Source organism: Carlito syrichta, unplaced genomic scaffold (genome assembly GCF_000164805.1).
Source record: "Carlito syrichta isolate Samal-C Ts95f unplaced genomic scaffold, Tarsius_syrichta-2.0.1 Scaffold301817, whole genome shotgun sequence".
In the NCBI taxonomy this organism is placed as follows: domain Eukaryota; kingdom Metazoa; phylum Chordata; class Mammalia; order Primates; family Tarsiidae; genus Carlito; species Carlito syrichta.
Window position 1 is genome coordinate 197,388 of NW_007245913.1, and position 17,986 is coordinate 215,373.

At 36.0% G+C, this 17,986-nt stretch overlaps 1 protein-coding gene across 5 annotated transcripts in view; it reads left to right on the plus strand.

The window, feature by feature from the left end:
• Positions 1-17,986, plus strand: part of EPRS (glutamyl-prolyl-tRNA synthetase) — an 87,991-nt gene that overhangs the window by 67,611 nt on the left and 2,394 nt on the right. For all 5 annotated transcript variants that reach the window (XM_008055308.1, XM_021711022.1, XM_021711024.1 and 2 more), the window contains 7 exons: positions 682-761; positions 992-1,093; positions 2,202-2,357; positions 2,857-3,054; positions 3,986-4,159; positions 9,669-9,829; positions 13,502-13,580. In XM_008055308.1, the coding sequence (XP_008053499.1) occupies positions 682-761; positions 992-1,093; positions 2,202-2,357; positions 2,857-3,054; positions 3,986-4,159; positions 9,669-9,829; positions 13,502-13,580 (950 nt within the window). The remainder of the gene's footprint in view (positions 1-681; positions 762-991; positions 1,094-2,201; positions 2,358-2,856; positions 3,055-3,985; positions 4,160-9,668; positions 9,830-13,501; positions 13,581-17,986) is intronic.

Sequence of the window (17,986 nt, forward strand, 5' to 3'; positions counted from 1 at the left end):
TAGAGTTAGATTGTTTGCTCTTTACTTGATATTGCTAGTGATACTCATGTATAATACATTATTAAAATTAAGAAAACAATTTTTTCCTTAGACTTTATTGCCAAAATTTTGTTTTGTTTTGATTTACTAATTATAACTCATAAGCAGCCTGTTTTTAGGACAACCACTTTCACTTAGCAGTTCATGGCAAGAGTCTTTCATACTCCGGGTAGATCTATCAGATAGATCTAACTTAAATTTTGGTTTCATACATAACCAGATGAATTCAGCAAATTATTTAACTTTTGTAAGCTCAGCTTCCACATGTTTAAAATTGAGATTATGACATCTACTTTATGGGTTGAATGTGAGAATTGAGCAGGATAATGAATGCAAAGCACTTACCATAGAACATGGCATACACTGTGGTGTTCTTAAAAACAAACAAAACATCCAAAGCAGTCAAAGTAAATTAAATGTTAAATGTAAATCTCTTGTGAAGAACATAAAATATGGTCAAGCTTAGATAGATTTATATTTTTTAGTAATACTGTTTATAAAATACATAATAATAGCTTTCACTTAGCCATTACAGGCATTGGAAATATATTTGTACAAACATGCGTCTTAATTTTGATTAATTATGTTGCTAAAGGCGTAATAGAACCTTAAATAATTAACTTCTTCTACTGTGTCTTTTAGTTATGTATCCTGCGTATGCAAAATGGGTACAGTCACACAGAGACCTGCCCATTAGGCTCAATCAGTGGTGCAATGTGGTGGTAGGTATAAACCCCTCTTATATTCTTTCACTGTTATACTTATTTGTTTTTTTTTTTAAAATGCTTTGTTTTTCCTTGTTTTCACTTAATTTTGGTGGGGGGGAGTATGAAAGTATTTTTAAAAGTATTTTGGATCACAATTATGATTTTTAATTACTTACCATGTAAAGTTGTTAATAAAAATTGAAAAGCTCTTGCTAATGACCAAATTATGTTCTTGCCTCTTCCAGCGTTGGGAATTCAAGCATCCTCAGCCTTTTCTACGTACTCGTGAGTTCCTTTGGCAGGAAGGGCACAGTGCTTTTGCTACTGTTGAAGAAGCAGCAGAAGAGGTATAAAAAATTGTTTTCCATATTAACTGTATTCTGTTTATGTAACACCTGTTAAAAGACAAATAAAATTAATTCAAATGTACGTGGATTTAAGAAACTGCTTATTGAAATTTTATTCATAAACAAAATGTGCTATTTTACGTTTTCAGGTTAAAAATATTTTTGGGCTTTAGTGAGTGAAAAAAATTACAATTTCATAATTTAAATTAATTATTTTAAAGAGTTTTTTTACTTTGATTACTGTATATATTCTAATTTATTATTTTTTATATTCCAAATTTATATGCTTTTTTTTTTTTGAGTCGGAGTCTCACTCAGTCACCCAGACTGGAGTGCAGTGGCCGCTCCCGGCCACCGCAGCCTTGACCTGCTGGGTTCCGGCAATCTTTCCGCCTCAGCCTTCCGAGTAGCCGGAATTACAGGCGTGCGCTACCACGCCCGGCAGATTTTTTGATTTATTGTAGAGATGAGGTCTCGCTGCCCAGGCGGGTCTCGAACCCACAGGCTCAGGCCATCCACTCACCTCAGCCTCCCAAAGGTGTGGGATTACAGGCTGAGCCACCGAGCCCGGATATATGCATTTTTAAAAGTTAATTGACTTCACATTGCTTTGTTGAATTTCTTCCTTAATAAATTCACACTGACTCTTTAACCTTCTCATATAAAAAGGTTTTTATTGTTTGAATTGCATTTTCCAGCACAATTAATTTTAAATATTGCAGTTTTATATATTTATTTATTTATTTATTTTTATTTTTTTTGAGTTGGAGTCTCACTCTGTCACCCAGACTGGAGTGCAGTGGCCGCTCCCGGCCACCACAGCCTCGACCTGCTGGGCTCCGGCAATCCTTCCACCTCAACCTTCCGAGTAGCCGGAATTACAGGCATATGCTACCACGCCCGGCTGATTTTTGATTTATTATAGAGATGAGGTATTGCCAAGTTGCCCAGGCGGGTCTCGAACCCGCGGGCTCAGGCAATCCACTCACCTCAGCCTCCCAAGGCGCAGGATTACAAGCTGAGCCACCGAGCCCAGCTGTTTTATATATTTATAATGAATAAATACACCATAAATTTGAACACATTTACATATAACATTTCGTTATAGGTCTTGCAGATACTCGACTTATATGCTCAGGTATATGAAGATCTCCTGGCAATTCCTGTTGTAAAAGGAAGGAAGACTGAAAAGGAGAAATTTGCAGGAGGAGACTATACAACTACTCTAGAAGCATTTATATCTGCTAGTGGAAGAGCTATCCAGGTATCAAACTGCTACAGAATATTCATAGATCACTGTAAGCACAGTCCATGGGCAGATTCATTAATTTCTTCTGTCATCAGAGACGTGCACTCTTTTAAAAAATAAGTATAGCATGTGCTTTCTGGATCACATGATAATTTCAAGCAAATCCATCTCATTCCTCTGAATCTCCAGTCTATTATGTAATGGCATGTATTCTGAACTACTAATGTATGGGTTCCTTTTAACTCTTGTAGGTAAAGTTACTCCTATGAGTAGTGCTGCCTAGAGCAAACTACTTGTCAGTAGTATTTTTTTTTTTTTTTTGACAAAGCTTTCCATTTCTTTCTTGGTCTCTTATTATATTAATTATGGTTATATTTTAAAATCTTATTTAATGTAAAAAAAGGAGGTAAAAACAAGTCTAGTGCCACTTTAAAGTATGTGAGCTTATACAAATCACTTTAAAAGGCATAATATGTCATAAAAATGAAAGCTTATACGTCTTTCTTTATTATAGGGGGCAACATCACATCATTTAGGACAGAATTTTTCCAAAATGTGTGAAATTGTTTTTGAAGATCCAAAGACACCAGGAGAGAAACAATTTGCCTATCAAAACTCCTGGGGCCTGACAACTCGTACTATTGGTGTTATGACCATGGTTCATGGGGACAACATGGGTTTAGTATTACCACCCCGTGTAGCCTGTGTTCAGGTAAGAAAAATATTTCCGTCTATCATTTATTTTATAAAGTATTTTATTTTATAAGAAGCCATATTTACTAAAGGAAATTTTAAAGGGTGATTTTCTAAATACCATTCAGGTAGATTCCTCTGATAATAGAAACAACATAGAATATAGTCTAGACCCCAGTTCCCAATATTGTGTAACTATGTATATATTTGCATTATTTATCATTTCTTATTCTTTTAATTTTTTTTTTTTTTGCAAAGAGAAGTTTATTTAAAAGTAAATTAGAGAGAGAAAGAGAAGGGAGAGAGAAAATTCACCTCCCCAAGGTGGAGGAGGGGGCCAAAGCCAGGAAGCATGGCAACAACCATAGGTCAAAGAGCACATGGCACACCAGAGTCTAGCAAGGCAATGGCCGCTGGTTGCTTGTGGTTGAGTCCTTTTAACCATTGCCCTGGATGGGGGAATATCATTAAGTTGATTGGGTAGTGGTCTGCTCCATGTCATCACGAAGGGGCAGGTAAGTGCAGGTACTGACATCAGGTGATGGATAGCAGGCAGATGGGTGGATTAGTCACATGATTGCTGCCATGGTGGGTTTTATTTTTGTCACGTAGGTCACAAAGGGCTGATTAGGTTAACCCTACTCTTTTAATTTTTAAGCTACTTTATATAAAGCTCTTTTAGAAATAATTGTTTGAAATGATGTATAATGAGTTAAATGAAATACAGCAGGTTAAATGAAAGTGCATTTAGCATGAATAAGTGCTTTGCAGGTAACTGTAGACATTACAAGTAGATAGGACTCTTATGAACTGATTTAATACTAATTTAATACTAGTAATGATGTATAGTCATTACTAGTTTTGACTCCTGGATATTATGTAGTTATTGGAACTCATCACCCTGTATGCTGTTTCTTTGTATAAATTTGGTACATTATACTGGATTCTAGGTGGTGATTATTCCTTGTGGCATTACAAATGCACTTTCTGAAGAAGACAGAGAAGCACTGATTGCAAAGTGCAATGATTATCGGAGACGGTTACTCAATGTTAACATTCGTGTTAAAGTTGATTTGCGAGATAACTATTCTCCAGGTTGGAAATTCAATCACTGGGAGCTCAAGGTAAATTCCTCAGTTGTATCTTTTACCCTCTACTCCTCCAATTTGAGTTTAGATTTTCTCTACATATATCTTATAAAAATTGAAGGCTTTTCATTTCTTTCTTTATTTTAATAGTTGTAAGTTTTTCACTTAAATTATATGTTGTTCACCGGCACAGTTTATAGCTTTGTTATAGTAATACCTCAAATTTATATATTTGCTAAATTTAAAATGGTTTATGCAGAAGCTTATTTTTATTATATTAGGATAAAAATGATCTTGGAATCCTGATTTATGATTAATAATCCTCATCTGGCTAGTATACTAAAATGTTAATGACAGGAATCCATATAATATGTTACTTAAACAGTTAAGATCATCAGAGTAATGGTGCATGTATATCACCTAGCTGTCATTGTTATACCTAATTAAGTAAAAACATCCAAAATTAATTTTGTGCTTGATCTTTCTTACCACATTGTTTCATACCAGTTTGTTGATTTTTAAAAATTTTATATATATGAAGTCAGTCTAAATTTTGGTTCGTAGTTTTTATTGTAACTTTTATTTATTGTAAATTGTCATTAATAGATCATCTGTACTTTCACTTTTACTTTATAAATCTAGAGTTTAACCTTTTTTCTTACGCTAAAACAGTAATCTTATGGATCTAGAAATTAGGAGTCAAGAATATAAACCCGGGCAACCCCCTCATGTCCCCCTCCCACTATGGGAACTTTTCTGTCCTCGATAAATCCTTCTTTCTCACTTAAAAAAAAAAGAATATAAACCCACATTATATGGGGTATGGAGTGGGAGAATGTACTGAGATTGCAGCTCCAAGCTTTCAAGTATAGAAGTTCAGCAATATTAGGATTATTCAGTATTAATATATCTAGGGTTCCCAAAGTTGCACATATTTATCATCTTATTTGTTTTAAATGGCCCCTGAGGTAAATCCTTTGTACTGAAGAATAGTAATTATATTAATATCCCTTTTATGTAATACTCTTGCTCCTTTACATTCTCTCCTACCTTTAATGAAGAATTTAAAAATGAATATTTTCTTTGTGTAATTTCTTCTTTAATTGCAGTATTTTTTACTTACTAAAAAACAGCTATTGTGTAATGCCAGCAGCAGCTTCTCTGGCACTTTTCTGGGGCACCAAATGTTAAAGGAGAAACTTACTGCTTGCTGCTACCTGAATTAAAAGGAAAAAGTTGTCCAGGCTCCCGAATTCCTCCTTTTCCCTTTCTTCTTTTATCCACTCCTCATCCTATGACTGACTTGGCTTTGTCTCTGTTGTTCTTCTTTTTACTACCCTGATGGTGAGCCTATACGCGGAGGTATTCTTAGTATGAGTTGGGTTGCTGCAGCTTCCTCTACATTTTTCAGGAAAAGAAAATCACCTTAGTTTTAAATTTGATACCTAAAGGTAAAGAACATTGAGGAAGAGAGTTTCACTGTCTCGTAGAAAATACTGATCGTACTTTGAAATACCATTTTAGTTCCATTTAGTCAGGAATTCCTGAGAAAACTCCTGGAAGATCTAGATTTATACTAGTTTGATAGTGATTAACTTTGTAGAGAGTGAGTGATGTATATGTGTAGTGTGAGTCTCATTCACATATTAATATAATAAAGGGATATAATATGGTTTGGGTGCAAGACCAGAACCCAGCAACACCCGTAATTTTTCTTCAGTGCCCTTTCCTGTATTATGAAAATAGTAAGGGAGAAGTAATGTGAGTGAATTAGCTACTTTTCTTTTTACTGTGTTGAAGAATTAAGGTAATTTTGTGTTGCTGCTGAAAAGAAAAACAAAACACAAGTCCTTTATGATTAAGTTCATAACTAGTTACTTAGAAAAAACTATCAAAAAAAAAATTACTTAACTGGGGCAGTGTTTCATGCCTGTAATCTCAACACTTTATGAGGTGAAGGTGAGAGGATTGCCTGAACCTAGGGGTTTGAGACCAGTCTGGACAATTGGCAAGATCTCATCTCTACAGTTGAAAAAAAAAAATTAGCTGGGTTTGGTGGCATGTGCCTGTAGTTCCAGCTACTTGGAAGGCTGAGACTGAGGGATTACCTGAACCCAACTGGTCAAAGCTACAGTGGCTGTAAGCGTGCACTGCACTCCAGCCTGGGCGACAGAGCAAGAGTCTGACTTTAGATTTGACTTTAGATTGCCTTTCCAACTTTTCCTTTTCATTGTCCCCTTGCATTTGCGTTTTTCTTTCTTCTTCACATACAGTCTGTTTTTCTACCTCTGTGTCTTCCCTTGTGCTATTTCTTCTACCTGGGTTGTAAAATTATTTTCATCATGAAACAGTCACAAACTAACAGTACAAAGAATTCATTTTTTCTGTCTAACTTTTTGTAAATAAGATACTAACACAGTCTCCATCACCTCACAAAAACCAAAAAAGTCACCGGGCTCGGTGGCTTAGCCTGTAATCCCGCGCTTTGGGAGACTGAGGTGAGTGGATTGCCTGAGCCCGCGGGTTCGAGACCTGCCTCAGCAACTTGGCGAGACCTCATCTCTACAATAAATAAAAAATTAGCTGGGCGTCGCCGGAGCCCAGCAGGTTGAGGCTGCGGTGGCTGGGAGTGTGCTACTGCACTCCAGTCTGGGTGACAGAGTGAGACTCCAACTAAAAAAAAAAAAAAAAAAAAAACCAACAAAGTCAATATGTTAACAGTGATGCGTCACTACCATCTAATTCTGGAACCCCATTCAGAATTCGAGAACTGTCTGACTAGCAAAAGGATGTAGTTCAGAATTATGTTGCATATAGTTGTTAGTCTCTTTAGTCTCTTACTCTGGTATAATATTTTCTCGATTTTTCTTTGATTGTTGTAATCTTGACACGGCATATCTTATAGCCTTTTTATTAATTGATCAATTTATATTTTTATGGATCTATAGTTTCTGGTATTATTCAGTGTGTTATAATGTATTATTGTCATGATTTGTTTTGATGCTCAAAGTGTCTCCAATTTGACTAGTAGGATCCCTTAAGCTGACTTTTATGTCCTTTTGGCATTACTCGTCATTCTCTGAGCACTTTCTTGCTTCTTGGCACAAGATCTTATAGCTTGTCTTGTACTTTCCCTACGCTAGCCCTGGAATTAGCCGTCTCTAAGATGCTGTGGTTCTTTTTAGTGGAGAATGGTATGTAGTGCTGGGTGTATACATTGCTTTAGAGCTATCACTTCTTCCAAGGCTTCTCAGTGGATGGAATGACAATGTATATGTATGTATAGACATTCATTCACACCTGCAGATATTTGTGCACGTGTACAGGCATATTTCTGTATGTGTTTAAGTATTTTGAAAACCATGAATTACAAACTGTTGGGCACAGTACCTCACTTCTCTAATTCTAATACTTTGGGGAGGCTGAGACAGGAGGATTGCTTGAGCCTAGAGTTCGAGAGCAGCCTGGGTAATATAGCAAGATCTCATCTCTACAAAAAAAAAAAAAAAGCCGGCATGATGGTGTACACTCACAGTCCCAGAAGCTCTGGAGGCTGAGGTAGGACTGCTTGAGCCCAGGAGTAAGAGACCAGACTGAAAAACATAATAAGACCTAATTTCTTTAAAAAAAAAAATTTTTTTTTAAATAGCTGAGCGTGGTGGTGCATGCCTGTAGTCCCAGCTACTTGAGAGGCTGAGGCTAAGGATTGCCTGAGCCCAGGAGGGAGGTTGAGGCCGAGGTGAGCTGTGATTGTGCTACTGTACTACAGACTGGGTGACAGAGTAAGATCCTGACTCAGAAAAAACAAACAATTTTTTTAAAAAATCACAGAACCCATTCTAGTTTTTTTCCCATTACGTGTTTGTAATTCCTTTTTCTGACAATGAAAAACCTAGCTCCAATTATCCTTAATATATTTACTTATTTATTTGATTATTCACCCTATATTCTATCAATCTCTCATTGCCACTTCCTCCTCCCTCTGTGAGAATGAACTCATCCCATGTGGGCTTTGTCACTCTGCCAATCTGTTCTTAGATGCCCTCTCACCTGACTCAGGTTCTGACTCCCTACTCTGGGATACCATTGGCTTTTTGCTTTTCAATATAGGTTCCAGCTCCATTGCATTTAGTTGACTTTTTCCTTTTTAGTTTCAGCAGGAATAGTTCCCCAGACTTTCCTTGTCATGAATGACATAGGTATTTAAAAATATATAGGCCAGTTATTTATAGAATGTTCTTTAATTTTAATGAGTAATTTACTCACTACTTTTTGCCTTTTCATAACTTTCGTTCTCCCAAACAGCTGAGGAAGTCTCACTCTGACTTTCTGTATTGATTTTTATTGTTTGTATACATACCTTGCTTACCGTACAAGGCATGAAACTTCTTGAGGACAGGACCTATTTCTTATTCATCTTTTAAATCTCATGGCACTTAGCACTGTATCTTATAAATACATTTAATGCATCCAGTGTAATGCATTGGATGAATAAGTGAAAACAATAGCATCATGGATTTATTTAGCATACAACAGTTTGTTCCATAGTGTTTTTTATCTCATTTTGTAAAATAAGTCTTCTCTAGAGGTAAATCAGGATTTCTAGAGGAACATTTTAGATTTTTTCTCTGGCTTTGATTTGGGGTACCACCCAGCAACTAAATTGTATGTAGAAGCATCTAACTTATAATATGAAATTGTAAATTAGTTTCAGAGGATTATTTACTTAGAAAAATTATTTGAAACCTACTGTTTATCAAGTAAAATTTTGTGCTCTTAAAATAAGGTCTCTCCTTAAACCTTAAGGGTTTTAATCCAAACCTCATGGAGATATGCATTCACAAGGATTGAACATTCACAAGTCTTAAACTTGTTATGTTAAGTTCCTTTGCAAAAAAACAAAGGGTATAGGAGAGTACTTCGTAATGTAGTCCTGGTACCAGCAGTGTTAGCATTGTTTTGGGAACTTGTTAGAATATAAATTCTCAGGCCTTATCCTCAACCTACTCTAATAAAAGGCTCTGGAGGTGAGGCCCCAGAATCTGTACTTTCTTATTGCATGCTAAAGATAGAGTATACAGAGTGAGGCTTTTCTCAAAGAACAGTATTTTACTGTGAATGAGTCAAGAATGTGTCAAAATACTGATCCCCTCAGTGGCTTTGGGTGGTTTTAGCTTCAAGAAGTATATTCTGTTTACCTCCACATGCTACACAAGTAGAATTTTCTCTGTGTGCTATTTTGTGAGAATAGTTGGAAATACTGATCTAGACAATTGTCCTTTTATGTTTTCCATAAAGTTCCTTAGCTCAGAACCACTAGGGTGGTAGATTTTTCTCTTAGGTTCGTGCCTTCTTATTAGAATAGGTTTATGTAGTATCTTAGAAATATTACATGCTTTTTTCTTATTTGGTTATGGCTTTGCTTCTTGGGATCATATAAATTATAGTAGATAAGGCCATGATATAAGTCTGTGTATTCAGCTGTAGACATGCATGTATCATTTTAACTGCCTTTTTTTTTTTTTTTTTTTTTTTTTGCTTATAGGGAGTTCCAATTAGACTTGAAGTTGGGCCACGTGATATGAAGAGCTTTCAGTTTGTAGCTGTCAGACGGGATACTGGAGAAAAACTGACAGTGACTGAAAATGAGGCCGAGATTAAACTTCAGGCTATTTTGGAAGACATCCATGTTACCCTTTTCACAAGGTATTTTTTATAACTGCTTATGTCTCTTGTCTTCAAATCCTACCCAACCTTTGAGATCTGTACCAAAGAATGTTTGGGTTACCCCAGCTGGAAGTAATCTTTCTTTCTCAACTCTCTTGTTACTCAATTTGCCACTCTCTGGGTATTTGACTTGCATTATGATTATTTTTCTAAGATTCTTCTGCTCCCTACTTGGTTTGCAGCAGTGGACTGTCTGTCCCCTGGACTAATTTGTATTAACTTTGGATCCAGGCTTTTATGGGATATAAATGTAAAGGATTAAACTATTGACTCTCATCTGCTGGGAACACATTGGCAGCACCTGGGAGCTTTAATAAATACCATTGCCTTTCCAGAGATACTGATTTAATTGGTCTAGAGAGGGCCGGTACCTATACGTTAAAAACCTCCCCAGGTGATTATAATGTAGTCAAGGCTGAGAGCCTCCTTGTTGAGGAGGGTTGCACTTGAAGCTTATTTAGTCCTGGTTTTCTTGTCTGTTTTATTTGAGGTCTCACTCTGTCACCCAGATAGGAGTGACATGGGACAAATATAGCTCACTACACCCTCAACCTCCTGGGTTCAGGCGTTCCTCCCACCTCAGCCTCCTTAGTAGTAGTTGGGACTACAATTGCATGCCACCAGGCCCAGCTAATTTTTTTTTTTAAATTTTTTGTTGAGATGAGGTCTTGCTGCATTGCCCAGGCTGATCTTGGGCTCAAGTAATCCTCCTGCCTCATTCTCCCAGAGTCCTGGGAGTATAGGCATGAACCACTGCACCTGGCCCTTATTCCTTTATCTTCTATAATACCTTGTGCATAACTCACATTAGGCCTCGATAAGTTTTGCATTGGAAGGAATGAGCTAATGTTAGGCTTGGCTTTGGTGCTTGTGTGTTTTTAGACAAGTGATTTTGTGTCTCTGGGTTTTCTTGCCCTAAAATGGTGCTGATAATAAGTATCTTGAGGGGCTATTTTAGGAATGTGATTGACCTACAAATGATGTAATGCATTTGAAGTTCATCTGGACTAAGAACAATTAACATTGCTAGAGATGAAACATTAGGAAGCTACTTGTCCTTACTGTTCACATTTAAGCAGTGCATTTAGTGCAGTGGTTCTGTTCCAGGGATTCTCTTCATAATCACCTTGGATCCTTGAGAACAGAAGCATACCTGAGCCTTACACCTGGATATTCTGATTTATTAGTCTTAAGATAAGTTCTGGTGAGCTGTGATGCTCTTGGAGATGCTCTCTGTATGATTCAGGTGCACATCTCTGTTGGATAAGTGCAGTTCTTTCAATGGCATTTTTTTTCCGTAAATTTATTAGCGTATTAGACAAAGGTGTATCTTTTTCCCATGAGAAGTAAATTTATTTTTATTATAAATAAAAAAGTTTTATACACATTATTTTCTTTAGGTTGCTTGCATTTCTTTTTTTGTTCTTTTTTTTTTTTTTTTGAGAAAGCAGAATCTATTGAGAGGACAGAAAAGCTCCTACAGTGGAAGGGGACCCAAAGGGTTGCCCTACTTTTTCAGTTTTCTTTTTGAGTTAGAGTCTCACTCTGTCGCCTAGGCTAGAGTGCAGTGGCACCCTTGTGGCCACCACAGCCTCCACCTGCTGGGCTCAGGCAATCCTTCTGCCTCAGCCTTCCAAGTAGCTGGAACCACAGGCGAACACCACTGTGCCCAGCTAATTTTTTGATTTATCGTAGAAACGAGGTCTTGCCATGTTGCCCAGGCTGGTCTCAAACCCCTGAGCTCAGAAAATACTCTTGCCTCCACCTCCCAAAGTGTTGGAATTACACGTGTGAGCCACCCCGCCCAGCTTGCTTCCATTTCTATAAGCTTTTTGAAGACAGGGTTTTTCTTATTTATTTATTTCTTATTTTCTTTGGTAATACAAAAATTAGAATATTATGGGTGGACACTCAGTAAATATTTGCTAGATGAATTTATTTACAGAAAGGTGACATTTTTACAGACGAAATTCAATAAAACTTTCTCCTCAGTTATATCCAAGTTCTCTATTTTTTACATGTGAAGGTAAGTAAGTTGTTTGTATTTAGGTTACTTTTGGCAGTAATTTTTGTTTTGTTTCTATAATTTTTTTTTATTATATACACATACTCTAGAAAAGTTGTGAAATGGGCAAATACGGGTGTGCGTAGTTAATACATGGGTGCACACATGAATTCGTATTGTAACTTTTCACTTAACATGAGCTTATCGTACCATTAAGTTTTGATTTCACTTTTTTATCTTATACATTGCAACAACTGTATAAAATGTAGGTCCTTTGAATAGACTTAAGTTCTAGATGGAATATTTTTAAGGGAAAAAACTGGATTAAGGTAGCACTACTTTCATATAATTTAAGAAGCTGTCAAATTATACTGGTTTGTAATTAGATCTTTGTTTTACCTAGTACGAAGAAGCTACTTTAATCCATGAATTTATTAAGAATGTGATGATAGGGACCTTGTCAAAAGTTCATGCTGTTTCTAAGATTATTTAGCCCACATGAGGCTGTTTTGGTTTTATAACATCAAATATTTGAACAGTTATTTGTAATTTAAGAAGTTCTGTGTGAATGAAGTAGACTCAGCTGATTAAACAAAGAGGACCAAAGTTGTAGCATTTAAAGAATAATTACCCAATTTTTTAATGGAACAGTGTGAGGTCAGTGTTTGCAGGTCTGGGATGGCTCTGCTTTTCTGGTTATTTAGGGACGTAGATTATTTTCTTTTTAATGACTCTGCCATCACCCCCAGGGCCTATCATCATTTAGGTGGTCAACTAGATCACAGTCATCTCCAGACTATTGCTGGTTGGAAGTGGGAGAGGTGCAGGCACCATGCCCAGTTCTTTTTAAACCTTAAGCCTGGCAAGTAACATATTGCTCCCTTTAGATCTCTTTGACTATAACTTAGTCATGTGGGTCCATCTCACTACAAAAAAGCCACAGGAAGGGGAAGTAGAGCAAACAGACTTGGTGGACAGCTAAACGTTGCTGGCACAGATTTCCATGGTCATATCCCTGAGATTCAGAAAAGAACAAATATGTCTTCCTTAATTATCATCCATGAGTGGGCCTCATGTAATGTGTGGCTTTGAATGGGCAAGAGAATATTTATTAGCACTTCTTAAACCTGAGGTTTTTAAAAAGAATTATACAGTATGTGACAATATCTAGAATAATGTATGTTTATGTGTTTTTCCTTTTCAAAACATTTTCATGCCTTTGTATTTGATTATCACAACAATTCTGTATGGCAGTTAGACTTACTAAAGTATTTATCCAATTTTGTAGAAGTGAAAACTAAGACCATCGAGGCTGTAAAAATAGCCCAGACTCCCAAAGGTAATAAGTGGTATAGCCGGGAAAATAATGTTGGTCAATGGAGATTTACCAGCAATTACAAAAGTTATGATCACCCTTTGTGTGCTTGGCAAATTTCCCATACATTTAAGGCTCACATAGTTCAGTGATGAGGTAAGTGCAATTTACTGACAGTCACTGCAGGTGTCAGAGTTGAGTTTCAGATTGAGTTCTTCTGATTTGTAGGTTATTATTCTTTTGTTAAGTTCTGCTTATCTTATGTGCTTTTTAAACTTTATCATATTTGGAAGAAAAATCATGTTTCTTGCATAATTTTTTTTTTTGGTAGGGCTTCTGAAGACCTTAAGACTCATATGGTTGTGGCTAATACAATGGAAGAGTTTCAGAAGATACTAGATTCTGGAAAGGTAAGACCTCTGAAAAGTTTTTAATATAAAAATATTTCAGTAAATTGTCTTTTAAGACTCATTAAACTTATGCATGATATTAATCCCTTTTTTAAGCCAATCACAAAAACATTGTACATTTCTCAACCTTATATACACTGTTTTTTACTGACTTGCCCAGTATAGAAATATGGTAGTCACTTTTGCAGCACAGTCTATTAGAGACATTGCATAAAAGTTAATAAATCTATTCTGAAGTATTATCCATTCTTGGGTAATACTTGTAAACTGACAATGTAAAAGCTTGCTTGAAATGCTTTGTACTTTTTTTTTTTTTTTGAGTTGGGAGTCTCACTCTGCCGCCCAGGGTAGAGTGTAGTGGCACACTCATGGCCATTGCAGCCTCAACCTGCTGGGCTCAGGTGACCCTTCCACTTCAGCCTTTCAAGTAGCTGGAACTACAGGATTATGCCACCACGCCTGGCTAGTTTTTTTTATTTATTTTAGAGACAAGGTCTCGCCATGTTGCCCAGGCTGGCCTTTAACCTATGAGATCAGGCAGTCCTTTTACCTCAACCTCCCTAAGTGCTGAGATTATAGGTGTGAGCCACTGTGCCTGGCTGACATGCTGCTTTCTAAATCACATTCATTCTGTATGTCTTCATTGTTGAAAATTTTCATTTTGTTATTTCAGTTTGATGTAAATATCCTCAAAAAGCATTGTTTTAGCTTTAGAAATGTGCAGATTCCTAAGGTAAAAAGTCAGTTTCTTCAGTTCCCTGGCCATCCATACTTACTTAGCTCTTAATCAATTGAACTTTCTGGAAAACGTGAAGAAAAGTGTTGCATAAGCCTTTTTTTCAAAAAGAAGGGCTTTCTGGTTTCTTGTTTAAGAAACAAGACTTCTCTAATGGCTCTTCAAGAATTCATCAATTTTATTATATTTATGTATGTATATTTAGCTGTATTTCTAGCTGAAACTTTAAATTTGATTTGTAGTTATTAGTTATTGGAATGAATCATTTATGAACTTTAGTATTCTGATATACACATATGAATATACAACCACTCCTGTGTCCCCAGGTTATAGATTAGAAAACCATGAACCAGAGTCTAGGTGAATAACCCCAAACTACACAGAAGCAGACCTAGTAATAGAATTTAGATCTCTCTTCTGATTTGCTTTAATGCACTTTCCTCTGTCTTTTTAAAAAATTCATCCTGAGAATGAGCATTAATTTAGATAAAGCTTTCATTGTTTTATGACCCTAACCTATTAATATGTCTCTTATTGCATGAGTTGGGAAAATTAGTTACTCTCTCAGTTTACTAATCTGTAAAATGAGTACAAAATAGATAATATCAAAATTTCCTTTAGATCCATAATTCGTATTTAGACTTCTTTTTTTATTGGATTATTGCCTTTATAAATCTTTCACCATTCTGGATTTAATAATTTTTCACTTGACTCAAACTGCCTAGTTTTAATAGAAGGCTAGAGAATGGGTAAGTTATCTGCTACAGTCGTTTGTTGTTTTTTTTCTTTCATTGTAATTCATTTTTCGTTTTGTTCCATTAAGTTTAAATTTTTTCTTTATTATAGAAATATGGTAGTCACTTTTGCAGCACAGTCTATTGCTTGAAGACATTGCAAAAGAGTTAATAAATCAATAGAGTAACTAACAGTTAATCTTTTGCTTTCAAAGAAATGAATCTCAGCAGGTATTAGTGTAACCATATCGTTTATTCTAATATTACACAACTTACTGTAGAGATTTCGATATCTATTCTGAAGTAGAACATATGATATTATAGTTGTATGTCCAAAGACCACATAGGACCAGACCAGAATGCAAATTTTGTTTCTTGTATTCTGTAGTCAGTGCCATCCTCCCACTCTGTCTTCTGTCATGTTGGTCAGTTTAGGTATATTGACTGACCATCAAGCAACCTTTGAGGCTATTGTAAATAAAATTGTATTTACTAGGAGGAAGGAAAAAGGGATCTTGGAACTTGTATGTAGGTGAAAGTTTAATTTTTCTACTATTCTCTGTTGGTATAAATGAAAAAAAATGTATCTGACTCATGGGACCTGATTTTAGTACATTTTTTCCAAGAGAGTATCTCAATTAAATGAAAATAATTCTATTTATGTTTGACATATTTATTTCCATTCATTACTGTCTTTTTTATTGACCATTACGGTTTTTTGAGTGTTGATACTTCTTGCCTATTAACATTTTCTGCTAAAGAACTTAATACATTACATATTACAAAGCATAGCGTCTTTTTCATTTTTTAAACTTTTAAAAAAATTGTTTCTTATTTGTTTGAGATGTGGCCTCATTATTGCCCAGGCTGGACTCCAACGTCTGGGCTCAAGCAGTCCTCTTGCCTCAGCCTCCAAATAGCTGAAACTACAGGCATGTGCCACCACAATAGATGTATCTGTGTTTAAAAAAAAAAAAAGCTAGGCACTGTGAAGTCCACCTGTAGTCCCACCTACTCAGGAGGCTGAGACAGACGGATCGCTTGAGCACAGGAGCCAGCCCAGGTGTCCAATCTGGGCATCATAGCAAGACCACTTCTCATAGAAACAAAAAGAATAGATATAAAAACATTTAAATCTTTCATTCATTTTGAGATTTTAAGTTGGTTTTTGCATATGGTGAGAGATGGAGGTCTAGTTTCATTCTTCTGCATATGGATAATCCATTTTTTCAGCACTGTTTATTGAAGAGGTTCGCCTTTCCCCAATGTATGTTCTTGGTGCCTTTGTTGAAAATCAGTTGGCTGTAAATAGGTAGATTTATTTCTGCATTCTCTATTCCAAGTGATGGATATCCTAAATACCCTAACTTGGTCATTACACATTTTATGCATATAACAAAATAGCATAATATCATTTTATACATATGACAAAATATCATAAATATGTATAAATATTATGTTTCAATAAGGTAAAACCCTTTTTATGACTGAATAAATAACCTAAAAATGTATAGTGTTTATTCATACTAATGAAGGCCAAGCATAAATAACCAGAAATTTCAAATCTTATCATTTGAAGTGAGGAAGAATCAAAACATAGTTTCACAGAATTATCACTTATGAATCCAAATATATTTAATAACAACTTTACTTGAATTTGTTCATATGCTACAACCATTTTAAATTGTAAAAATTACTATTTTAGAAATGCATACCTTCTCAAGACCTACTTTCTTCTTAGAGAAAAATAAAATATGCTTTGCTGTAAAAATTGTTAGTTATAAAAGAGCTATACTGTAATCCCAGCACTTTGGGAGACCGAGGTGAGAGGATTGCCTGAGTCCATGGTTTTGAAAACAGCCTGGGCAACTTGGTGAGACCTCTTCTCTACAATAAACCAAAAAAAATTGCCAGGTATGGTAGCACGCACCTGTAGTTCCAGCTACTTGGAAGTCTGAGGTGGAAGGATCTCTAGAGCCCAGCAGGATCGATACTGGGGTGATTGTGAGTGTGCCACTGCACTCCAGCCTGGGCAACAGCGTGAGACACCAACTCAAAAAAAAAAGAGCTGTAAGTTTTTGTAAGTTAATAGAAATAAAAGTTTCAAAGAAATTAGATTCATATTTATTACCCAAAAATGTTTTTTGTAATTGACTCTTAATATTTTACCATTGCATAGAGGCAATGATTAATGTTTTTCTCCATTATCTTTTGTAATGAATTTTAAACAGTGCTTTTATGACTGTCAATTGTTTTTATGCTTTTTCTGTATACATGCAGATAATCGACCAACTTTCAATATAAGGAAGAAACTGTTATTTCAGCTCTTTTATCTCTAGTATTGTTTTTGTTTCATTTTTCATTGCATAAATCATTTCGTGTGTTAGAACTTAATGCATATTATTTTCATTCCTGTCCCCTTCTCTATATCCACCTACTCCCAGCTCTAGGACTTAACCTAGAAACTTATCACCTCTTTATTGAAGAGATGATCAAAATAACAGTTTGTCAACTTTGGGAACTTATCACCTCTTTATTAAAGAGATGATCAAAATAGCAGTTTGTCAACTTTGGGAATTAGGCTAACACTTTTTTTTTTTTTTTTTTGAGTTGAAGTCTCACTTTGGCCTCCAAACTGGCGTGCATGGGATGCTCCCGGCCAGAATTGCCTCAGCCCACTGGGTTCCGATCATCCTGACCCCTGAGCCGACAAATCATCTCTACCATAAAGCACGAACTATTAACCCCGCATGGTGTTACATGTTTGTGGTTTCAACTACTTGGAACCCTGATGCCCAAGGATCTCTCGAGCCTAAGGATCAGGGCTCCACTCACCTCAACCTCCCAAAGCGCTGGGATTACGGGCTGATCCACCAAACCTGGCTCACTTTTTTTTTTAAGGCAAGGTCTTGCTCTGTCGCTCAGGATGGAGTGCA